This window comes from Loxodonta africana, chromosome 22 (genome assembly GCF_030014295.1).
Source record: "Loxodonta africana isolate mLoxAfr1 chromosome 22, mLoxAfr1.hap2, whole genome shotgun sequence".
Lineage (NCBI taxonomy): Eukaryota > Metazoa > Chordata > Mammalia > Proboscidea > Elephantidae > Loxodonta > Loxodonta africana.
The window spans coordinates 74992690-75013005 of NC_087363.1; the positions used below are offsets into that span (position 1 = coordinate 74992690).

The 20316-nt window shown below is 42.4% G+C and overlaps 1 protein-coding gene across 1 annotated transcript in view; it reads right to left on the minus strand.

Moving 5' to 3' along the window:
* Positions 1-20316, minus strand: part of PTPRN2 (protein tyrosine phosphatase receptor type N2) — a 1410930-nt gene that overhangs the window by 43582 nt on the left and 1347032 nt on the right. The window contains exons 17-18 of the mRNA XM_064274265.1: positions 14543-14620; positions 712-831 (exon numbers count right to left, since the gene is read on the minus strand). Coding sequence (XP_064130335.1) covers positions 712-831; positions 14543-14620 — 198 coding nt within the window. The remainder of the gene's footprint in view (positions 1-711; positions 832-14542; positions 14621-20316) is intronic.

Here is a 20316-nt window from a genome sequence, read left to right on the forward strand (position 1 = left end):
GCTCAGCCAAAGAAATCAATAAGCAATTAGAATAATAGCGGGGTTCTTTTTTAAAACAATAGACCCTATTTAAAAGCCTGTTATATGGGGCCTGATTTAATGGACTGCCCTGGGGAGGTAAATATTTCTTTAACCTTTCTGTCAGCATTGTATTTATAAAAATTAAAAAATGAAAAACATACAATTTACCCCAGGGGCCGATTTACAACCACATAGCTGTTTTAAGAGTTTGGATCTTTGTCTACAATGTGACACTTGTGAACTTGCTTAAAAACAAAACAACAACCAGTTGATGTCAAGTTGGATCCCATTCACGACGAACCCGTGTGTGTCAAAGCAGAACCATGCTCCACAGGGTTTTCAACGGCTGATTTTTTGAAAGTAGGTTGCCAGACCTTTCTTCTGAGTTGCTCTTGGGTGAACTTGTCCTTGCTTACTCCAAGGACTGAAAGCACCAACCTACTTAGCACACAGCCTGTTTTTCCACCCTCTTCCCAAGGACTGGCATGTCTCCTTTCAGCTATTTTCCTTCTAGCTGCAGTGGTGACTTAAATCTGCACAGAAATCGACTACAGACTTGCTTGCTAAGGACCAAGTAGCCCAATGCCTCTCACACTGGTTGAAGGTACGTTTCACCTTGGGTCAAATGGGATTAAGCAATACTGTGCACCTGCTGCCAACTTCCCAATCAGGTGTGTTTTGTTTACGTACCTCGTAGATGTGGTAAAGGTTGGAGCCTTCATCTGGCCAGTAGTGGTAGCACTGCTTGACTCCATTTTCAGTGAGGGGTGTCAGCATGACAATAACCACACAGCCGCTCTCCCAGACCATCTGCAGACAAAGAAAGGCACCGTGGCCACAGTGTGACTGCCTAATTACTGCGTGACATGTGTAATTACTGCTCTCTGAGACACAATCAAAATTTATTCCATTCACAGGAAATTTATTTCATTTTCATTAGACACTTTTACTCCGCAGCTGCCATCAAGTATCTGAATAAACTGGGCCCACATTTTGCATGCTTCCATGAAATACTTCTAAAAAATCCAGTGAATTCACTCCATGCCTTTTCAAAGCTCCTCAGCTCTGTGTTCAGCTGCTTGGCTTCCCAACTTTTGATCTGGAAAGGAAACTCTAATGCAACACAAACCATACAAGGTGGCATGTGATGTGCCCCTCAACAGCAGGCAGGAGAAGTGCTCGCTCGCGTCCCAACGGGAAGCACACTGAAGACGGCTCAGAGTTTTCGCTGGCTGTCATCATGTTGTACGACGAGAGAAACGTTTTGCTTTGTCAAACCGCTATCCTGTCAGAAGCAGGCTCTGAAAGTCTTCTTTTGAAAGTACATTACTTACAACAACACTTACCACCGGAATTTCATTTAGTTATGCCAGAATCTAGACAATATTATTCCAATTAAAACAAACCCAAAACTGCTCTAATAATTCAGAATCGCCACTATGAAGCCTAACTCAGCAGCACAGTGAACAGTGAATGTACACACAAACACACGGGACACAAAGCGCTCCAACCCAAACTTCTTTTCAAACACAAGCTGCAACTTTGTGGCTGGAAATGTAGGTATCGGTACTTATAGCACAATTACTAAAGCCATTAATTCTATGGGGTACAATGATATGAAATTTGTAGACTATTCTTAGCATATAAAATTATAGAGTGAAGAGTATTCTCTTTTTCCTGCAATGAGTTACATTAACTTCACAAAAATTTTTACGAGCAACTATGATTACATATAAAGTTAGTATCCAAGAGAGCCTCTATTTCTTTTAAATACAGATAGAACAATCCAATTAAGATCATTAGTTAAAAATCCACATATCTAAAATATAAAATGCCTTCTCTTCATCGTTCATGTTATTAAATTCCCCCTTTAAGTTACACTTAAAAAATTAGACATGTACGCAATATTTTCCTCTTTTAAAATTGATTTATATCCCCATGTGATGGACACAGTCAATATCCTTAAGGCATTGCGTATCAGTTATATTGGAGTGTAATGAAACCTACTGAAGTATTCCCACTGTCGCCGAGTCGATTCCGACTCACAAAAGGCCCACAAATAAATATGAATTATGCTCAAACCCATACGCTTTCCACGTCCTTAGTGCAAATCTAACAAGATGAGAATTCCAAATGTGTGTCTTACTTTAAGCTTTAAAACCAGCTTCAGTAAATCGGTACTTTCATCACATAACAATTTAATGTGCCTTTAGAAGGTACAGAAGCTCATTGAAGCCATTACGAAAATGAGGAGAAACACAGATTTTATGAGTGTAATAAAAATACAATGATGTAGACCATAAACTAATCATGGAGCACTCGGCCTGTGCCACCCGAGTGTAACATTACAAAGCCCACTCATTTACAGGGGAATCCTTACAGCCTGGCAGCCCCTTTCATTGGTTCAAACACACAGCCCTTCATTACCCAGAGCCTGCCTGGCTCTCTGAAGGTTTGGGTAAGATTAAATCCAAAGGAAACTTAATTTAAACAAACAATCCCAAAGGCACTCTTGAGAATAATATTTCTTTTTTAGGTCATTGTGTATAAAAGCAGAGAAAAGAATTTACTAAATCAAACAAATAGGCAGCCCAACTGGGCACAAATATTACAACGCTGTTCATGGCTCTGATGAGACAACCTGATGTTACCCTGGAAGCAGGACATATCAGCCCACCTAGGAGAGAAAACCATTTCACCATTTCTTCCCACCTTCAACTGCAGTGCCTGCCTAGCTTAATTTCAGAATATATTGAAAAAAAAAAAAATTTGTATTGTGTTGGAAATATAGGACATTAATAAAAATTCCAGTTAACTAAGGTTTAATTTCTAAACAGTGACAAGTTTCACTGCTGTCTTCTTCCTCAGCGTGGTCTTTGTGTGCAGGCAAGATAAAGGCTCTAACAAACACAGGGCAAGCACCATTTGTGTGAGGCATCTGTGAGAAGCGAAATCTTTATCTTCTAAGACGTCAATCACAATCCAGAATCCCTACTAATCTTAGTGTAGGCTATTGGAATTATTAAAGAGCTGAATTGTTGAATACCAGAAAAGACCATTTCTAGCATTTTCTGAGAACACAGTTTTTCAGTCATTGACTCATCTATGACACACTTATTGAGCACCTACTATGGAGACTCAGCTGTGACTGATACCCCCACCCTCGCCTGGGCTTGCACCCCAGCGCTGACAAGGTGGCCCCGTGTCTCACGGCGTTCTGCAGCACACCACGGCCCCTTCATTTACATGGCTGAAGAGTCCTGCTTTTCCTACACAGGAAGCAGATATCTCCGTCACTGCATCAAAACAAAGCCTCCAACATGGATTAAAAAAAAAAGCCTTAAGTATTGGATCTCAAGTGTGAATGACTGGTGCTGTGCTCTGGAGGAGAATTTGAAATTCCCTCTTCTTCCGTGACCTTCTCAACTGAATCAGCACTCCTCCTCAGAAATCCACCTTGAAGGCAGAGGATGTTCTAAATATCATTACGCTGCACGCCTGGGGAGCTACGGCAACCTCTGGGTGTTTATTATTTAACTCGCTTCTTCACGGGTAGTTGCATGCAGGAAGAACAGGAAATGGTAAGCTAAGTGGTTCTCAGCGATGATGAAACGTTATGGCTAAATCCTGCTGCTAACCCGCTGCTTTCAAGTTGACAACTGACTCATGGTGACCCAACGTGTGCCTGAGTAGAACTGTGCTCCATAGAGTTTTCAATGGCTGATCTTTCGGAAGTAGGTCATCAGGCCTGTCCTCTGAGGCACCTCTGGATGGACTCGAACCTCCAACCTTTTGGTTAGCAGTCAAGCGTGTTAGCTGTTTGCACCACCAGGGACTCCAATCCCCGTTAATCATCCCATATTCATTCACTCACAGATGACACAGAGGAGAAAACTCCATGATGACTGACACAGTCGATGCAGTTGAAAATAGGATCCTATTTATGGCTATTCGGCAGTAAACAACTTGAAAAATTAAATATCAATTCTAACAGTTGACCAATGTGACTTGAAATACATATTTGGCTGATTATTTGATCCAACTGAGTAAGTTTACTGACTGTTGATAAGAAAAAAGCCATACTGCTCACGGGTATATCACTGCCTTCCCTCAAATAATCCCTAAGTGTTGAAAAATGTCAACTCCTCTAAGTTTTGTAAATTAAGCTAACTAAGACAAATGCAAAGAAACTATAGGGTATCTGCATTTGAAGTCCTTTTTGAGTCCCAAGTATTTAACTAGCAACAAAAAATTCTTTCAAAGCTGCAGTAAAAACTGATTAAAGGAAACACGGTTAACCTGAAATCGTAAGAAGTCCAGGCCCAGAGCATCCAAGTGTCATTTTTCTACAAAGCATCCCTGATTCTTCCAGGCAGAAAACTTTTCCTTCCTTTACTTAGACCTCTTATAATGTATCCTTTCTGCCTCCTGTAATGTATCCTTTCTGCCTCCTATTATACTTATGTTTTCACATCTTTTTCTTACCAGATTGTCATCTCTTTGACAACTAAATCCTAGTCTGGTTACTATTTCCACTCTTCAAAACATGTAGCATAGTGTTTAATTAGATTTGATGCTCAGCTGAAAAAGTGTTGTTGTTGAAAAAATACCTATTTTTAAAAGAGCCTATTTGAATATTTCTGTAAGATGAGACAACTCAAAGAAAATACAAGACTGCACGGTAATAGTCCTGCGAGAACCTGCTCAAATGTACAGAAAAGTGATTTTTTTTTTTTTTTTTTTAATAAGCAGATTAACTGTTCGCATGCACGCTGAAGCTGCTGGTATTTGAAGACAGCTTTTTCTCCAGAGGGGGTTAAGGATTCCCCCTGCAGTCCTGACTGCACAATTCACTTCCTTTGTAAACTTCTTGTCACAGATTGAGCAGAGGTAAACTTACACCCTGCAACAAGACGCTGACTCAAATTTTAAAATGGTAAGGAGTCACTTAATGAGGCTTAAGAACATTTGCACTTTATTCCTTACGAATTCGCTGTAGTCAATAAGCTGTAACTAAAAAAAAAACCATTGCTGTGGAGTTGATTGCAACTCACAGCAACCCTATAGGACAGAATAGAGCCGCCCCATAGGGTTTCCAAGGAGCGGTTGGTGGATTCGAACTGTTGACCTTTTGGTTAGCAGCCGAGCTCTTAACCACTGCACTACCAGGGCTCCTAAAACAGACCCCCAAATCCTGATCTTATCCTGCCCCAGAGGACAGTTTTAAAACTGTAGAAATCAAACCTTTTGAGGCTCTGGTTTTGTTACGCTCACTTAATCAAAGGCTGTGTGCCCAGCCATAAGCTTTTGGAAACGTTACCCTACATAAACTAAGGGAACCGAATTCCTCACTATTTCTTCTATGCATGACTTATAATGCACCTACCTGACTTTTTTTAAACAAATATGGGATCCATTTAGAAAAAAATATGAGGAAGTAACCTAAGTCAAAGTACATTTTAGCAATGCTTACGTTGACCCTGATGCCAGCACATGGAGACTTGGAGGAGAGTTCGCCTTCGTGGCTCTTAAGATCACATACCTGTGTTCAAACCAGGCCAACAGCTGAGACCTGATATTTGATAAACGGAAACAACCACCTCCGGAGTTTATTTCCATGAGAAATATTTTTGCCCAGGCAAAAGAAAAGAAAGCATCTAAATGAAAAATACTTGCTATTTCTTTGAAAATCAGAGTTCTTTAGGCAGGCGTAAGCGCCCGCTTGTTTGTCAAGCACAACAGATTCAGGATGGTTTGGTGTAGCTGCCATGTCATTTAGCGATTTCCATGGCAAGTACACATACTTACAAACCAGACGGCTCTGCTAGCCAACCTCTGTGCAATCGCTACTGACGTGTTTATTATCAGTTCCTTGACATGTACGTGAAGTTACCTGGGCCCAAAGGGGTATCGTTACTTACGAGGCAGCCTGCTTTCGTGTTTCAACTTAAAGAGGCCCATTTGCCTCCTTACTGAGGACGGCAGTGGTCCAGTGGCAGAATTCTCGTCCTCTAGCAGGAGACCCAGGTTGTATTCCTGGCTAACGCACCTCCAGGGCAGCTGCTACCCGCTTGTCAGTGGAAGCTTGCGTGTTGCTATGACGTTTAACAGGTTTCCGCAGAGCTTCCAGACTGAGACTAGGAAAAAGGCCCAGGAATCTACTTCCAAAGGTCAGTGAAAATCTGAACTGCAGCAGATCACGGGGATGGCACAGGGCCAGGCAGTGTTTTGTTCTGCTTTGCACGGGGTCGCTATGAGTCAGGGTCAACTCAACGGCAACTAACAAGAACAACCTTACTCCTTAGGTAGAAGTGTGCCGCTGTTGGCTGCCAGCTCTTTTTAGGGTAGGGACCCGGGACAAATACACCCAGTCCTGGTATGAATCAAGAGAAGAAGGAGAGAAGGAGAAGAGGGAAAAGGAAGAAGAAGAGGAGAAGGAGAGACAGCAGCCATGAGGGGATCCAAATTACAGGTAAGAGAACGACTGCCCGATGTCTTCAGCTGGGATCCACAAAGAGCAGGTGAAGATGAAACAGGGTGTGTGTTTGTATTTAGCCAGTCCTAACTGTAAGAAGATATATGACTCTATATGACTCTATATGGTCACCAATGCATAATCACGGACATAACAATAGAGGTCATATTTTTCAAACCCCAAGTTCAGGTCAGTTGATCTGAGAAAAGGTTTATAATTTTCTTCAAAAAGTTTGTGAATTCATATACAGACAAACCCAGCAAGGCTAATAAATTTGAAATCATATGTCCTGGGAAATCCAGGGCACATGGCACAGGTAAACTTGTAGAAATGAAAAATCAAGTCTTGCTGAAGAATCTAACTGTCCTCCATCCATAACTCAATAAAAAGTGTGCTTTAAATCAACCAGCCTGTATGTTAACAGTAAATTTCCCTCCACCTAACTTTCCAAATTCTCAACACTCCAGAATCCATAACATCTCTAAACATCTCTCTCTCCCATCTTTCAGGTACGGATGACCAAGAGTGCTTCACTACAGGTGTTAAAGAGGCAGGGGGATTTGGGTGGTGACTTTCTAGTACCTCTTGACATCATACCATTTAAGGCAACTATCCATTCCAAATCTAAAATCATGACTCCTCATTTGCCATGTGGTCTGATAAGGGAGGAGAGAGAGACTGTCCGGCAGTGGGTCTGCCCTGGGGAATTGGGAGCATAAAGGTCCTGCATGCGGAGTCTCGGAGGAAGAGTTGAGAATGCTTGGGAAGTTATGGAAGGGCTCTGGTGGGAATTAAGGTTTACTTCTAAACAGTGACAAGCTTCACTGCTGTCTTCTTCCTCAGCTTGGTCTTGGTGTGCAGGTAAAATGAAGGGCCCTGATTAACACAAGGCAAGCACCATTTGTGTGAGACACCTGTGAGAAAGCGAAATCTTTATCTTCTAAGACATAAATCACCATCCAGAAACCCTACTAAATTTTACATAGGCCATTGGACTAGTTGGTTTACTAAATTAAAGAGCTGAATTGTTGAATATTAGAAATGACCATTTCTGGCATTTTCTGTGTGGTTGAGAATCAGAGAACATAATTCTCAGGGTCACCTACTTGGCTGTTTGACACATTCATTGAGCACCTAGTATGTGCTGGGCATCTCTGCATGCCTATTATTATTTATTTCTACTTTCTTTAACTAGGCAGTGCAGGACTACCACCTCCGCTGAGGCCACGGTACTATCATCTCTGGTTGTCCGGAGTTTTGGTTTGTGGTGGCTTTGATGATGGTGCCTCTACAGTGGCTATCTGATTATGGCAGCATTCACAGAGACAGGAGCAAGGCAGCGTGAGAGGAAAACAGGGCAGTGCTGTGTCCCCTCCTACTTCTGTTTGATTCAGTGCTGTAACTGAACACAGAAAAACATGACAAGTAGACATTCGTCATCTCTGTCACACATAAGGCAGTCAATATGTAGTGCCTGCGGGCATCCCACCTCTCCTGTTTCTGCTTAACCCTTCTTATAATTACCTTTCTCACATGTTCCACCTCATTGCCCCAACTAGGCAGGAAGTACTTGGAAGGAAAAATCTTTACGTTCATTGGGTCTCCCATAGTAGCTGTGATGGTTAAGATTGTGTGTCTACTCGGCTGGACCACGAGTCTCAGTGTTTATATGTGATCACTCCCATGATTGAATCTGCTGTGGGTTTCCTTGAAAGTGTGGACTGCATCTGAATATAAGCAGACGTTCTGGCTTTTTTGCTCACTCTGGACCCCATGGCTGTCTGCTATTCATTTGACCTCTGGCTCCTGCGACTTCAGCCACCAGCTTATCTCCAGACCTTGCAATTCATTGATCTTCACAGTTGGAGAGTGGGAGCCCTGCTCTCCAACCTGCTGATCTTGGGTTCGCCAGTTCCTGTGGCTACATGAATCGAGAGAAGCTTCTATCCTGATCCACGGACTTGGGATGTTTCAGCCTCTGAAATTGCATGAGCCGCTTCCTTGATATAAATCTCTCTCTCTCTCTACGCTTATATGCTTTACTGGTTTTGCTTCTCTAGAGAACCCAGCCTAAGAAAGTAGCCCAAGTTTTGTCTTGAAATTGATGGATGCTAAATAATAAAAACATTTTATTTAAACCAAGCCTATCTATTTTTACAACAATAAAATTTTTTAAAAAGTAAAAAACAAAAGAAACAAAAAACCCAAGCCTATCAGTTTTGTAAAGGAGAGAATGCATTTCCCGTCACTTAAGAGTTCATAACACAATACTTCCAGAAAACAGTAATTGATGGTTGGAATATTTTCTTGGTCAATGTTAGTAATAACAGTAAGAATTAACATTAATTGGGCACCAACTGAATTCATGCTGACTGGCCCCTCTCCTTTGGGGTTTATGTCACAGTTGGCCAGCTAGGAGAAGTACTTTGCATTGGATTCTGTCTTGAAAATTAGCCTATTTGCCAAACAAGGTAGGCTAGAATTTCTAGTAAGGCTTGAAATTCAAGAGGTTTCATCTTGGCTTAGCCACACCCGAGATGAATTAGGGAATGGTGACTGTTTCAGTTATTACAGTGAGGTTCCAATTCCTATGGCTAAGAAGACACTTCTACATCCCAGTGTTAGGACAGTGCTGAGTTTAAATACCCTAGTTTTATATGTCGCATCCATAAACATTTATTATGCACCTAAACTTGGCAGAACATGTTGCCTGAAATTTTGGTTTAGAAACTACTGTTACATATCTCCCAGGCACACTCAGGGCTTGGTAATACATGGGAGCTGTCACTGGGGGAGAAGGACATAATTCTGCCATCTCATTCTAAAAAATATGAAAGATGGGCTAGCATACAGCCAGCTCTCTTCAGTTGATACTGGTTACTTAGAAAACCCTATGGGGCAGTTCTACTCTGTTGCATGGAGTTGGTATGAGCTGAAATCGGCTCCACAGCACCTAATGGTAAGGACAACAACTTAGTATAGGCTATTGAGGAAGACTGTAAGGCCAAGCAAGTGGGGTCCAGCTGGAAAGAGTGCCATGACTTCTTAGTGATGTCTGCTGTGGGAAAAAGATGAGGGTGTGCTGATAAGAATTCCAAGAATTTGCTGAATTACTCTATACCCAGTCCCTTACCACTGCTACCCAAAATGAATCCTCGACTCTCTAGCTCGCACCCTGCAGAGACTTCTTTTCTCCATAAAAGCTGTCCTTGTGCTCCTTGTAATCTGATTACACTGCTACACTTTGCACTCACACGTGTCAGCACAGTGCTGTGCTACAGGATCTGTGTCTCCAAGATGTTGTACCAAAAAATTAAACCAAACCCACTGCCACTGAGTCGATTCCGACACATAGTGACCCTATAGGACAGCATGGAACTGCCCCATTGGGTTTCCAAGGTTGTAATGTTTATGGAAGCAGACTGCCACATGTTTCTCCTGCAGAGTAGCTGGTGGGTTCAAACCACTGACCTTTTGGTTAGCAGCCAAGCACTTAACCACTGTGCCACCAGGGCTCCTCCAAGATGTGGTAAGGACTAGATATTCAACTGAATGGTTTTATAGGGCACTCACAAAAAGGGAACAAATTTGAGGTATATTTTCCTTTATAAAATTTATTCTTTGAAATTCTGTATGTAAACCAAATTTTTGGAATCCAATTCTTAAAATGCATAATGCATCCTTATAGAAAGAGTTCTAACCATCAGGTAACGAATGGTTTACTGAAGAAAAGGATCAGTTTGTAAAGTCAATAATGAACATGTGTTGTGTGAAGGACTGAGCTGAAGCAGGAGGAAGCAGGAGTATTGGGAAGACTAAGCTGACAGGGAGTCCCTGGGTGCTGAAAACAGTTAACACACTTTGTTGTTAACCAAAAGACTGTGAACCCTTGTTCTAGTGCTCCTTCATTTCTAGAAGTGATAGGACTACCTTCCTATTTTTCTTGCTGAAGACCTTGGAAGCCCCTTTAATTTTCATACTCCTCCCTTCTTCTCAGCCCTACCTGTGCTGTGACCTCCCTCTGGACTCTTGCAATGGCCACCTGTCCATATAAAGATCTATTTCCTTCTTAGCCATCTTCTATATTGCTGCTTTCTTATTCGCCCCACTTCACAATCACCCTTCCTTATATGGATTTGCTCATCACTGACACAGAATAAATACCTGCTGGCCAATCCCAGAAGGAAACCCTGGTGGCACAGTGGTTAAGTGTTACGGCTGCTAACCAAAGGGTCAGCAGTTCGAATCCACCAGGCACTCCTTGGGAACCCTATGGGGCAGTTCTAATCTGTCCTATAGGGTCGCTATGAGTCGGAATTGACTTGACGGAACTGGTTTTGGTTGGCCAATCCCAGAAAGGAGCCTCGATGATCCAGAGGACTGTAAGATCAGCACTTACTAAAAGGAAGATGCGTTGATATTTTCTGAAACATGTATTAAATCCCTTGGTTAAAATTTATTGTTGTTGTAGAGGAAGAGGGAGAGTCAGGCGGAGGAGGATATGGAATATGTGGCTGGTGGCCTCCGTGAACAACTGCCTCCTTTGCCACAAGACCAGAAGAACTCAATGGTGCCCAGCTACTGTTACTGAGCAGCTTGACAAAAGATTCCATGAAAGAATTCTGATCAAAAGAGGGAAAATGTAGAACAGAATTTCAAATTCTCATGGGCTCTAGACTTTCTGGAGCCATTGGAGGCTGGATGAATCCCTGAAACTGCTGCCCTGAGGTAATCTTTAAACCTTACACCAAAAATGTCCCTTGAAGTTGTCTTAAAACCAAACAATAGTTTAGCTTAACTAGTAAAAAAATGTCTGCCTTGAGCATTATGCTCTTTCAAGATCTATCTATATGTGATCAAACTGACAACAGCAACTCGAAAGATTAGATAGGAACCTTAAAGGGCAGTGAGTTTATGTTAATGAGGAAGGAACCACTCAGAAAAGGAAGGTGAGAATGGTTGCACAACTCGAAGAATGTAATCAGTGTCACTAAATTGTACATGTAGAAACTGTTGAATTGGTGTATATTTTCCTGTGTAAATTCTCAACAACAACAAGAAAACAAAATTTTGGAAAAAAAAATTATTACTGTTGTTAGCTGCCAAATTGGCCCCCAACTCATTGCAACCCCATGCACAATGCACACTGCTCAGTCCTGAGCCATCTCCGTGGTCAGTTGCAGATCAGGCCATTGTGATCCGTAGTGTTTTTACTGACTTTCAGGCGTAGATAGCCAGGCCTTTCTTCTCAGTCCGTGTTAGTCTGGGAGCTCTGCTGAAATCTGTTCAGTGTCACAGCAACATGAAAGCCTCCACTGACAGGCAGTGGCTGCACGTGAGGTGCACTGGCTGGGAATCAAACCTGGGTCTCCTACACGGAAGGTGAAATCCTACCACTGAACCACCAGTGCTCCTACCTCTGGATCATAGATACTGATAAAATGAATAAATTCCAACAATTGCAACTACCTGCATTGAACAATAAGAAGATTTCAGCCCTCCTATTTATTAGCCATGTGAACTTTGTCAAATTATTAGCCTCTCTCAGCCCCAGGGGTTGTGAAGATTCAATGTCAAAACAAGTAAAAGCCTTTGACACAGTGCCTGGTACACAGCAAGAGGTCAGTGAAGGTGGGCAATTGTTGTTGTTGCCAAGTGCAAACCTGCCCTCCAGAAGCTGTGGCTTTTTTGGCAAGAGCTTTATGTACATGAAATAATGTTCTTGATAGGTGGGCAACTGGAACCTAAAGGCTGGCAAAGATGAAATGAACCATTTGTAGGAGGCAATGGAGTCCCTGGATGGTGCAAATCGTTAAGTGCTTGATTACTAGCCAAAAGATTGGTGGTTCGAGCCCACCCAGATGCACCTCAGAAGACAGGTCTCAGCCTTGAAAGCACCATGGAGCAGTTGTACTCTGCACACATGGCAGTAACAGCAACAAGGGGAGGCACTCACTGCCACGCATACATGTATTCATTTCTGGACAACTGAGTAAGGTAGAACAAGAGTCCTGCAGTGATACTAGAACTCTGATGATACTCCTCATTCCACCATAAAATTCAGAATGTATTCTTTGTCCTTTTTTTGCCTAAGATTAAGAAACCTGACACAAGTATGGTGTAACAGGAGTACTGGGCTGAACCCAGGTCTTGGATTCTATGAATTTTCAATTATAATCCTAAGGGGTAGAATAGGGCTAATGCCTTTATGCTTTAGGGAGAGTTTTGCATAATATAAGGAAGCACTTCCTAGCGTGGAGAGTTGTCCGACCATGATGCGGCCCCCAAGCTTGCTAAGCTCTCAGTGACCAGAGGTCTGTTCACTTCAGCTGGATGGTCTCTTGGTGGATGGAGGAAATTCGACCGTTCCGTGGGTGCTGGACCAGGTGGTCCTCAAAACCATTCTAATGCCAAAGTTTAATGGTTCTATGTCATAATTACAAGTTTGAACAACATAACACAAGGACTTGGTTTGATTTTATTTCTTCAATACTGTTAAGACAGAGGTAAATAGAAACAGCATGGAATCATACAGACATGTTTCAAATCTTGGTTCCGTAACTTGCTGGTTTGGGTAAATTACGTGACCGCTCAGATATTCACTTGCCTCATCTATGAGATGCCTTGAATGTTACAATGAGTATTAACATGCTTATAAAGCAAAGGGCACTTAGTAGGCCTTCAATAAATCCCAGATCCCTTTCCTGACGTTTCCAGAAAACCCTTGGAAAGATTATTACCAAGGGCAGGGAAAGGAGTATGTTCCCTCCTTTAGATGGGAAGAGTTAGAAGGCGGTTTATGAGAAAGCTGGGAGAGGGCATGGGAGGCTACCAGGAATATAAAATGGCTGGAATACAAGTGATTATATGGATCTTGAGCCAACAAACCTATTTTTGACTCTTATAAACTACTAAATTAGAAAATGACATCACCGTTAGTAATCTGAAATGGCTCAGTAGTTATAAATTAGCATGCTGTTATGGCTTGATTACTTGTACTACTGGATATAAAAGGTACTTCATTCCCGTGGTTGTCACTACATTAAACAGCAGATCTTTTTTCACGTCTCTGTCGGAACTGACTTGATGGCAATGGGTATGGCTTGGTTTTGTTCGCTCCTTAACTGGGTTCTCCTTGCAAAGAGTACCCATCTGTGCCAGGTTCTGGGGACACCTGGAGTAGCAACACATTAAAAAAAACAAAACAAAAAAACAAAAACCGCTGCCATGAAGTTGATTCCGAGTTGTTTATTACTGCTGCTGAATTAATAAGTGTGTACTAACGTGGATACCCCCTGGTTCCCCTTTCCAAAATACATTCATATTTGGCTTTGTAAGGTGGTTGATGGCCTTCAGAGTTTGTTCTTATTAGCTACTGTTAACATCAGTTCTCAATCTCTGAGCCTTAGTCTTGGTGATCAGGGCTACCCTGAATGAAGAGAGACCAGCATGGCCTTTAAACTACTCTATAGAGAATGTAGCCTGGTGGCGCGGCAGTTAAAGTGATCGACTACCAACCAAAAGGTCGGTAGTTGGAAACGACCAGCGGCTCCCGGGGAGAAAGATGTGGCAATCTGCTTCTGTAGAGATTTGCAGCCTTGGAAATCCTATGGGGTCGCTATGAGTTGGAATCCACTTGATGGAGTGAGTTTGGGTTTTTGGTATAGAGAATGTATAAAGATAAACTATAATTTGAGCACCCTTTTTTAACTCCATAAAAATAAAATGGAATAGGTAAGAGGTATGTTTAAATATAACAATTTAAGTAATTTCATCCCCTTATATTTTGTAAAATAAAATTGAAGTGGCTAAAAAAAAAAGTAAGAGCATTTACAACATTGAATTTTTAAAGGGAATTTTTATATCCTAAACATACTTAAGTTTTGAAAAAAAAATTAAAGGACTAAGAAAATTTTGGAGCCAAGTAACACTTCATGAACACCTGCAAACAAGTTTCAATTAGCTTAATAAAATCCAAGGCATTACTCGTGACCAGCTTATTAAGATCTTATTTTCAGAAAAAATAAGTGAATTAATGAAATTCACCTGCCAGAAGTCAGCCACAGTAGCAGGAAGTGGTCCTTGGGTCGCGATATATGCAGGATTCCTGGGGTCGTGATCCATCTGAAGAGAAAAGATTACGGGAACAAAGACTAGTTTAAAAAAAAATTAGTAAAAGTATAAAGAAGTAAAACACAGGTGAAGGAGGAACTGAAGAAGGTGTATTTTGCACTGAATACCTTACTGACACACTGCCACCACCAACGGCCATCGAGCTGACCTGACCGCCACCACCAACGGCCATCGAGCTGACCTGACCGCCACCACCAACGGCCATCGAGCTGACCTGACCGCCACCACCAGTGGCCATCGAGCTGACCTGACCGCCACCACCAACGGCCATCTAGCTGACCTGACCGCCACCACCAACGGCCATCGAGCTGACCTGACCGCCACCACCAACGGCCATCGAGCTGACCTGACCGCCACCACCAACGGCCATCGAGCTGACCTGATCGCCACCACCAACGGCCATCGAGCTGACCCGACTCATGGCGCCCCATGGGCTGGAGCAGAACTGCGCTCCACAGGGTTTTCAATGGTTGAGTTTTTGGAAGCAGGTCACCAGGCCTTTCTTCTGAGGCGTTTCTGGCACCCCTTGAACCACCAACCTTTCCGTTGATAGCCAAGCACGTTAACCATTTCCACCACCCAGGGACATATTAACTCACTCATCTGCAGAAATAAGGAAAAAGGAAAACAACTCCAGGTTGCTTCTCTTTCATGCCCTTCCTGGACTCCAATGTGCACCATGTCAGACAAGGCAGCACCGGTGGTAGCTCTGTGCCCTGGACCTAGGCTATCGCCTCTGGAATGCTTTTCTCAAACGAAAACTGAGGTTATAAGAACAACAGCAACAGAAGTGATATCAGCAGCCCGCATAAGCCAGGCGCCGATAAACCAGTTCTAACACGAACCAGGCTGCTTGGCCATCCTGACCCCCTGGCAGGGTGGTGGAGGCAGAGGGAAGCAAGGCATTCAGGCCAGGCTGCGGCTTTCTATCCGCCCCCACCGCCCCCCACCCCAGAGCAGAAAATGTTTACAAGTACGCAAATGATTTCATAGCAATTTGGCCACAGTTCCCAGGGTAAGTGACCCTCATTTTCACCACAGGTGTTCAGCATAACAAGCCTGTTTGCAAGAACCACTGGCACTGGGCTAGCAGAGGGTAAGCTTAAGCTCTTAGCAGAGAGGAAGGGTACCATTCATCCATGCACCATGGATAAACTCTTCAGTGTCCTGAAGAATTAATTAACAACTAGCATCCTGCTGCCCAGAAAGAGTTAACTTGTCTACCATGGAAGCATGTTTATGTTTACCCCTAAAAGTGGGCTTGCTGAAGCTGGGTCATGGGGCAGGTCGTGCTTTTTGAGTGCCCAGTGTGGCAAGTACTTCACAGGCGGTGGGTCCCGGCCTGCAAGTCACTCATTTCCTATTTTGTTTCTACCACGCCAAAGGGGGGACTAAAAATAAACAAAAAGAATGTATTTATGGTATGTATGGCTATGTCGATTTGCCCAAATGCAGCCTGCTCACCTCAATAGGGGAAGTTTGGCTTAATAGACCTTAATTTTAATATTTAATTCAAAGGCTGACAAAGCAGAAGAAAAAGAATCTGAGAAACAAAGCCTCGAGACGCTAGTAGGATTAAGGCACAATGCTGAGGACTGCCGAGGCATCAGGTACAGTGCTGCCCCCCGAGTCCCAAGCTGGACCATCCTGAAGAGGGCAGGAAGACACCGGGCTAGATGACAGCCAAGATTTCTTCATTACTATAATTCCCAAATTACTGAACATCTCCTCCCACGTACCCCAAAAGGGACCACAGAACCAGCCCCAGAAGACAGCCATGCTGGTGGAAAGCAGACACACATGGCACCTCCCCTTTCTTTAAGACCACACTTACTTATCAGACTTACACAGTCCTTTATTTTTTCACATCCAGAACCAGAATGTACTCTTTTGACATTAGGGTTTGCTTAAAAGATTTAAAATACTCTGTATTTAAGGATCATTATTAAGAATGCATTTTTCTGTCCAGTGAAAACTGGGAAAGGTTCAGCCATATGTAATTCTGAACTGACACATGAAGGGCTCTGGCTGTACATTTCCCTGTCACCTTAAAACACCGCCTTGCTTCTACGTCTGAAAAAGCATCAGTGGGAATCTGTGCACAGCCAACCAACACGTTCCTCGATGGCGGCTGTCAGCACGCAGAACGTACCGTGTGCACCTTGCAATCACGTGCACTAAGGAAGTGGGAAAGAATGGAAGAACAGGTGTAAGTTAGTCTAACAGAACAACAATGACACTAGCTGGCGCGGGGAGGGGGGGCAAGAAAAAGGCTTTTCAGTGCATCTAATTTAGTGATTCGTAATTAAAACCGGACCTCGTTTTGAAATTCACCACAACACACACAATACCGGTAAAATTATGTTACTTCCACTGAAAAACGCAATTAAAATGTTTCAGTAGAAGAATTTTAACAGATATAAGGAGTTTTGACTTTTTGAAATATGCACTTGTTGGGGGTGACAGTTATTTACTGAGACCCTTGTTCTTCCTTGCAAATAGTTAAGCATAAAAATTAAATCCCCACGTCCTTCCCAAATGTCTGTACGGGGTGTGTGTGTGTGTGTTGCCAAAAGCAATTTAGAGAGCAACACGTTTTAAAACTGTGAGTATGCTCAAACTAGCATATTTAGTTGCTTTCAAAATGAGAAAGATGTGATTAAAAGTAAAAATCTGGACAGGGTTTTAAGCGGATAAATAAGACAACTTTTACGAAAGGTCTTAATGGTTATGGTATTTTAAATCGTTTAAACCTATCACTTGTACAAATGCCCAAGACAGAAGCAGAAAGCCAATGATGTGAGGAAGGGGATAAAACAAGGAATATATGCGTACAGTCAACTCCTGGGACTTGGGGCTTTGCCCCCTCAGCCTTCCCTACTGCTCAGCTGCTGTCACAGAACTGCCAACTGGACTGTAGTAAGTATCACACGGATGGCAGGGAGGTGAGACGCATCACCACTTGAACAATAATTCAAAAGACAGTTAGAATTATGTCGCTCCCTGCACATTCTGTTGAACAGAGAATAATTACGGGCAGACGCACCTTCTCCTTGTAGTAAATAAGAGGAACAGGAAACCTTCTCCTGGTTTTATGCAGTCGTTAAGTGAATAAAAGGAAAGCAAGTATTTAGCTAAATGAACACAAGTTTCATGAAATTTAAGATTTTTAAGGAAGGAGGAGTATTTTTTCCCATAAAGGCATTCGATTGACAACCACAACATGGCACATATGCGTCTTCTCTTTCCCTTAAACCAACCAGTTGCCATTGAGTTGATTCCAGCTCTTGGTGACCCCATGAGTGTCGGAGTAGAGCTGCCATAGGGTTTTCAGTGGTTGATTTTTCAGAGGTAGACGTCCAGGCCTTGCTTCCAAGGCACCTCTACAAGGATGTGAACCTCCAAGCTTTCAGTCAGCAACTGAGCGGTATAGCAGGTCTGTCCCAGCTTCCTCTGACCCTTGTGCTTAATTGTCCTCACCCTCCTTCTCATTATTTCCTCATGGTATACTTTTTATTTGTATGGCTGTTATGTTCATCTATACAAACAACATGGCAGTGGAAAAGTCATTTACTGTCCTGGGCCTCAGGCTCAGTACCTGTGCGATGGTGGTTGGCACCGGAGCCAGGGAGGTTGGGCCATGTGCTCTCTAAGAGCCCTTTTAGCTCCGGAATCCTACAGGCACCTATATGTGCAGACTCACGTATGCTTGTGTGTGTTAGTTTTTGTCAGTTATACTGAAATCATCAGTGAAAGCCCGTAAATTTATTAATTTAAAAGTCATGCTATCAGGTAGGCTGAGGCCTGTCAGAACAAGCTCTCCGTTCTCACTTCTGAATTCCCTAAGATTAAAGGACTCTGTTTCTATACACACAGAGTTTACGTGCTTTCTAGGAGGACGAAGGGGCTGGGGCATTTGAAGAGGGAAAGTGGTGCCATTATTAAACCTTTTCTCCCATAATGAGAGTTTTCTGAAGTAACACTGTCCTGGCAGAGAAGTTGGTGTAACAGATAAACAAATGTTATCACTGCTTTGTGATTTCATGTAAAATGAAGATCAATGGGCATCAGGACCCCAGGTATAATCAGCTAGTATAATTTTGCTTTCACTATGATTTTTTTTTTTTGTTTCAGAAAAAGGAAAACTATTTGCTTCTGTTGAATCTATTATATATGTGGTAGACTGGTTCTCACAAACACACCAGATGAAGTAGGATACAAGTAAGGTTTATTTCTATGTATTTGTAAATACAAATAATTTTAAAAAGATTTAGTGATTTGCCTTAGGCTATACAAAGACTGGTGGCGTAGTGGTTAAGTGTTACAGCTGCTAACCCAAAGGTCGGCAGTTAGAATCCACCAGGCACTCCTTGGAAACCCTATGGGGCAGTTCTACTCTGTCTTATAGGGTCGCTATGAGTCGGAAAGGACTTGACAGCAATAGGTTTGGTTTGGGGTTTTAATACAAAGATGATTATTCAATAAGCACAAGTGATTGGTTTTATCTTTAGAAGCACTGATCTACATAAAAAAGTCAGCCATAATCTCCCCAATATTCCAAACAAAACTGATTTTATAAATAAGTATCAGCGTATCAAGACCATAGACCCAACGTTCTCAAGCTCTGAACAGCTCAAGAGCAGCTCCTGAATGGGGAGCTGACCTGTGGTGGTGCAAGGAGGCCGACTCTGCTTCCAAACGAGCTGCGGCCACCATACACTATGACTCGTACTATGGCCCCAGATGCCATCGGGGCCAGCCACTGTGGGAACCGGGCAGGACGGGGGTCACGCTTCTTATTCTACAGCCTTACACACGCAGTGACCATGCGTCATATTTCCATATATCTCTGCCCACCCTCACATCTGTCTTTTCTAACATTTAAACCAAATTTCACAGAATGTTTTTTTAAAAGCAAGGAAATATCAGGCTTCAGTTTTCAAGGGACTTTTCCAGATACCAAGTCTTAATATAGGAACTTGGGGGAAATTATAACTTCAGGAATTAGTGGAAAAGAGACTATCAACTTGCATTATTTTCATATTTTATTCTTATGGATTGAAATTCGTTTAAGAAAAATAATGCATGTAAACCCTAATTATACACACACGTATGTTTGAGTATAAGTGTTTTCTGAGAATCAAAGATTTGGTTCCCATACTTGACCAATTTCTTACGCTCATCAGGATATTCAACCTGTCGTCTTTTTCTGAGGAGTAAATCTGTCCCTGTTTAAATGAGTTAAATGCATTTTTTATTTGAACTTTAATTTTTTTTTCTTCCTTAATAAATGGCACTATAAAGCTTATTGTTAAGTGTCGTTAGAAATTTTAGAATTGGTCCTGGTCAGAAAGCTTGTATGCTGTGTTTGAGCAAACTGTCACATTAATGACATTCCTCAGTCTGGTGTCTCCCCAACAGCCAAGCTGAGTTTTTAAATGTAGCCGAGGGGCTTCTCGCTCACAGAGCCTGTGGGGGAAAACAGAATTCCCATTTACCTTCATGACCCCTGATGTAAAAGCAAAGATTGCACATTGTGTACTACTGGGTGATTTCCCTGGAATTTAATGAGGACTAAGTACAAATATGACAGATGTAATTATCACAGTTTTCTTCTGCACAGTTAGGGTCTTCTTGTGTTATAATTGCGAGCTTTCCATTCAACTGCACCCAGTAAGGTTACTGTT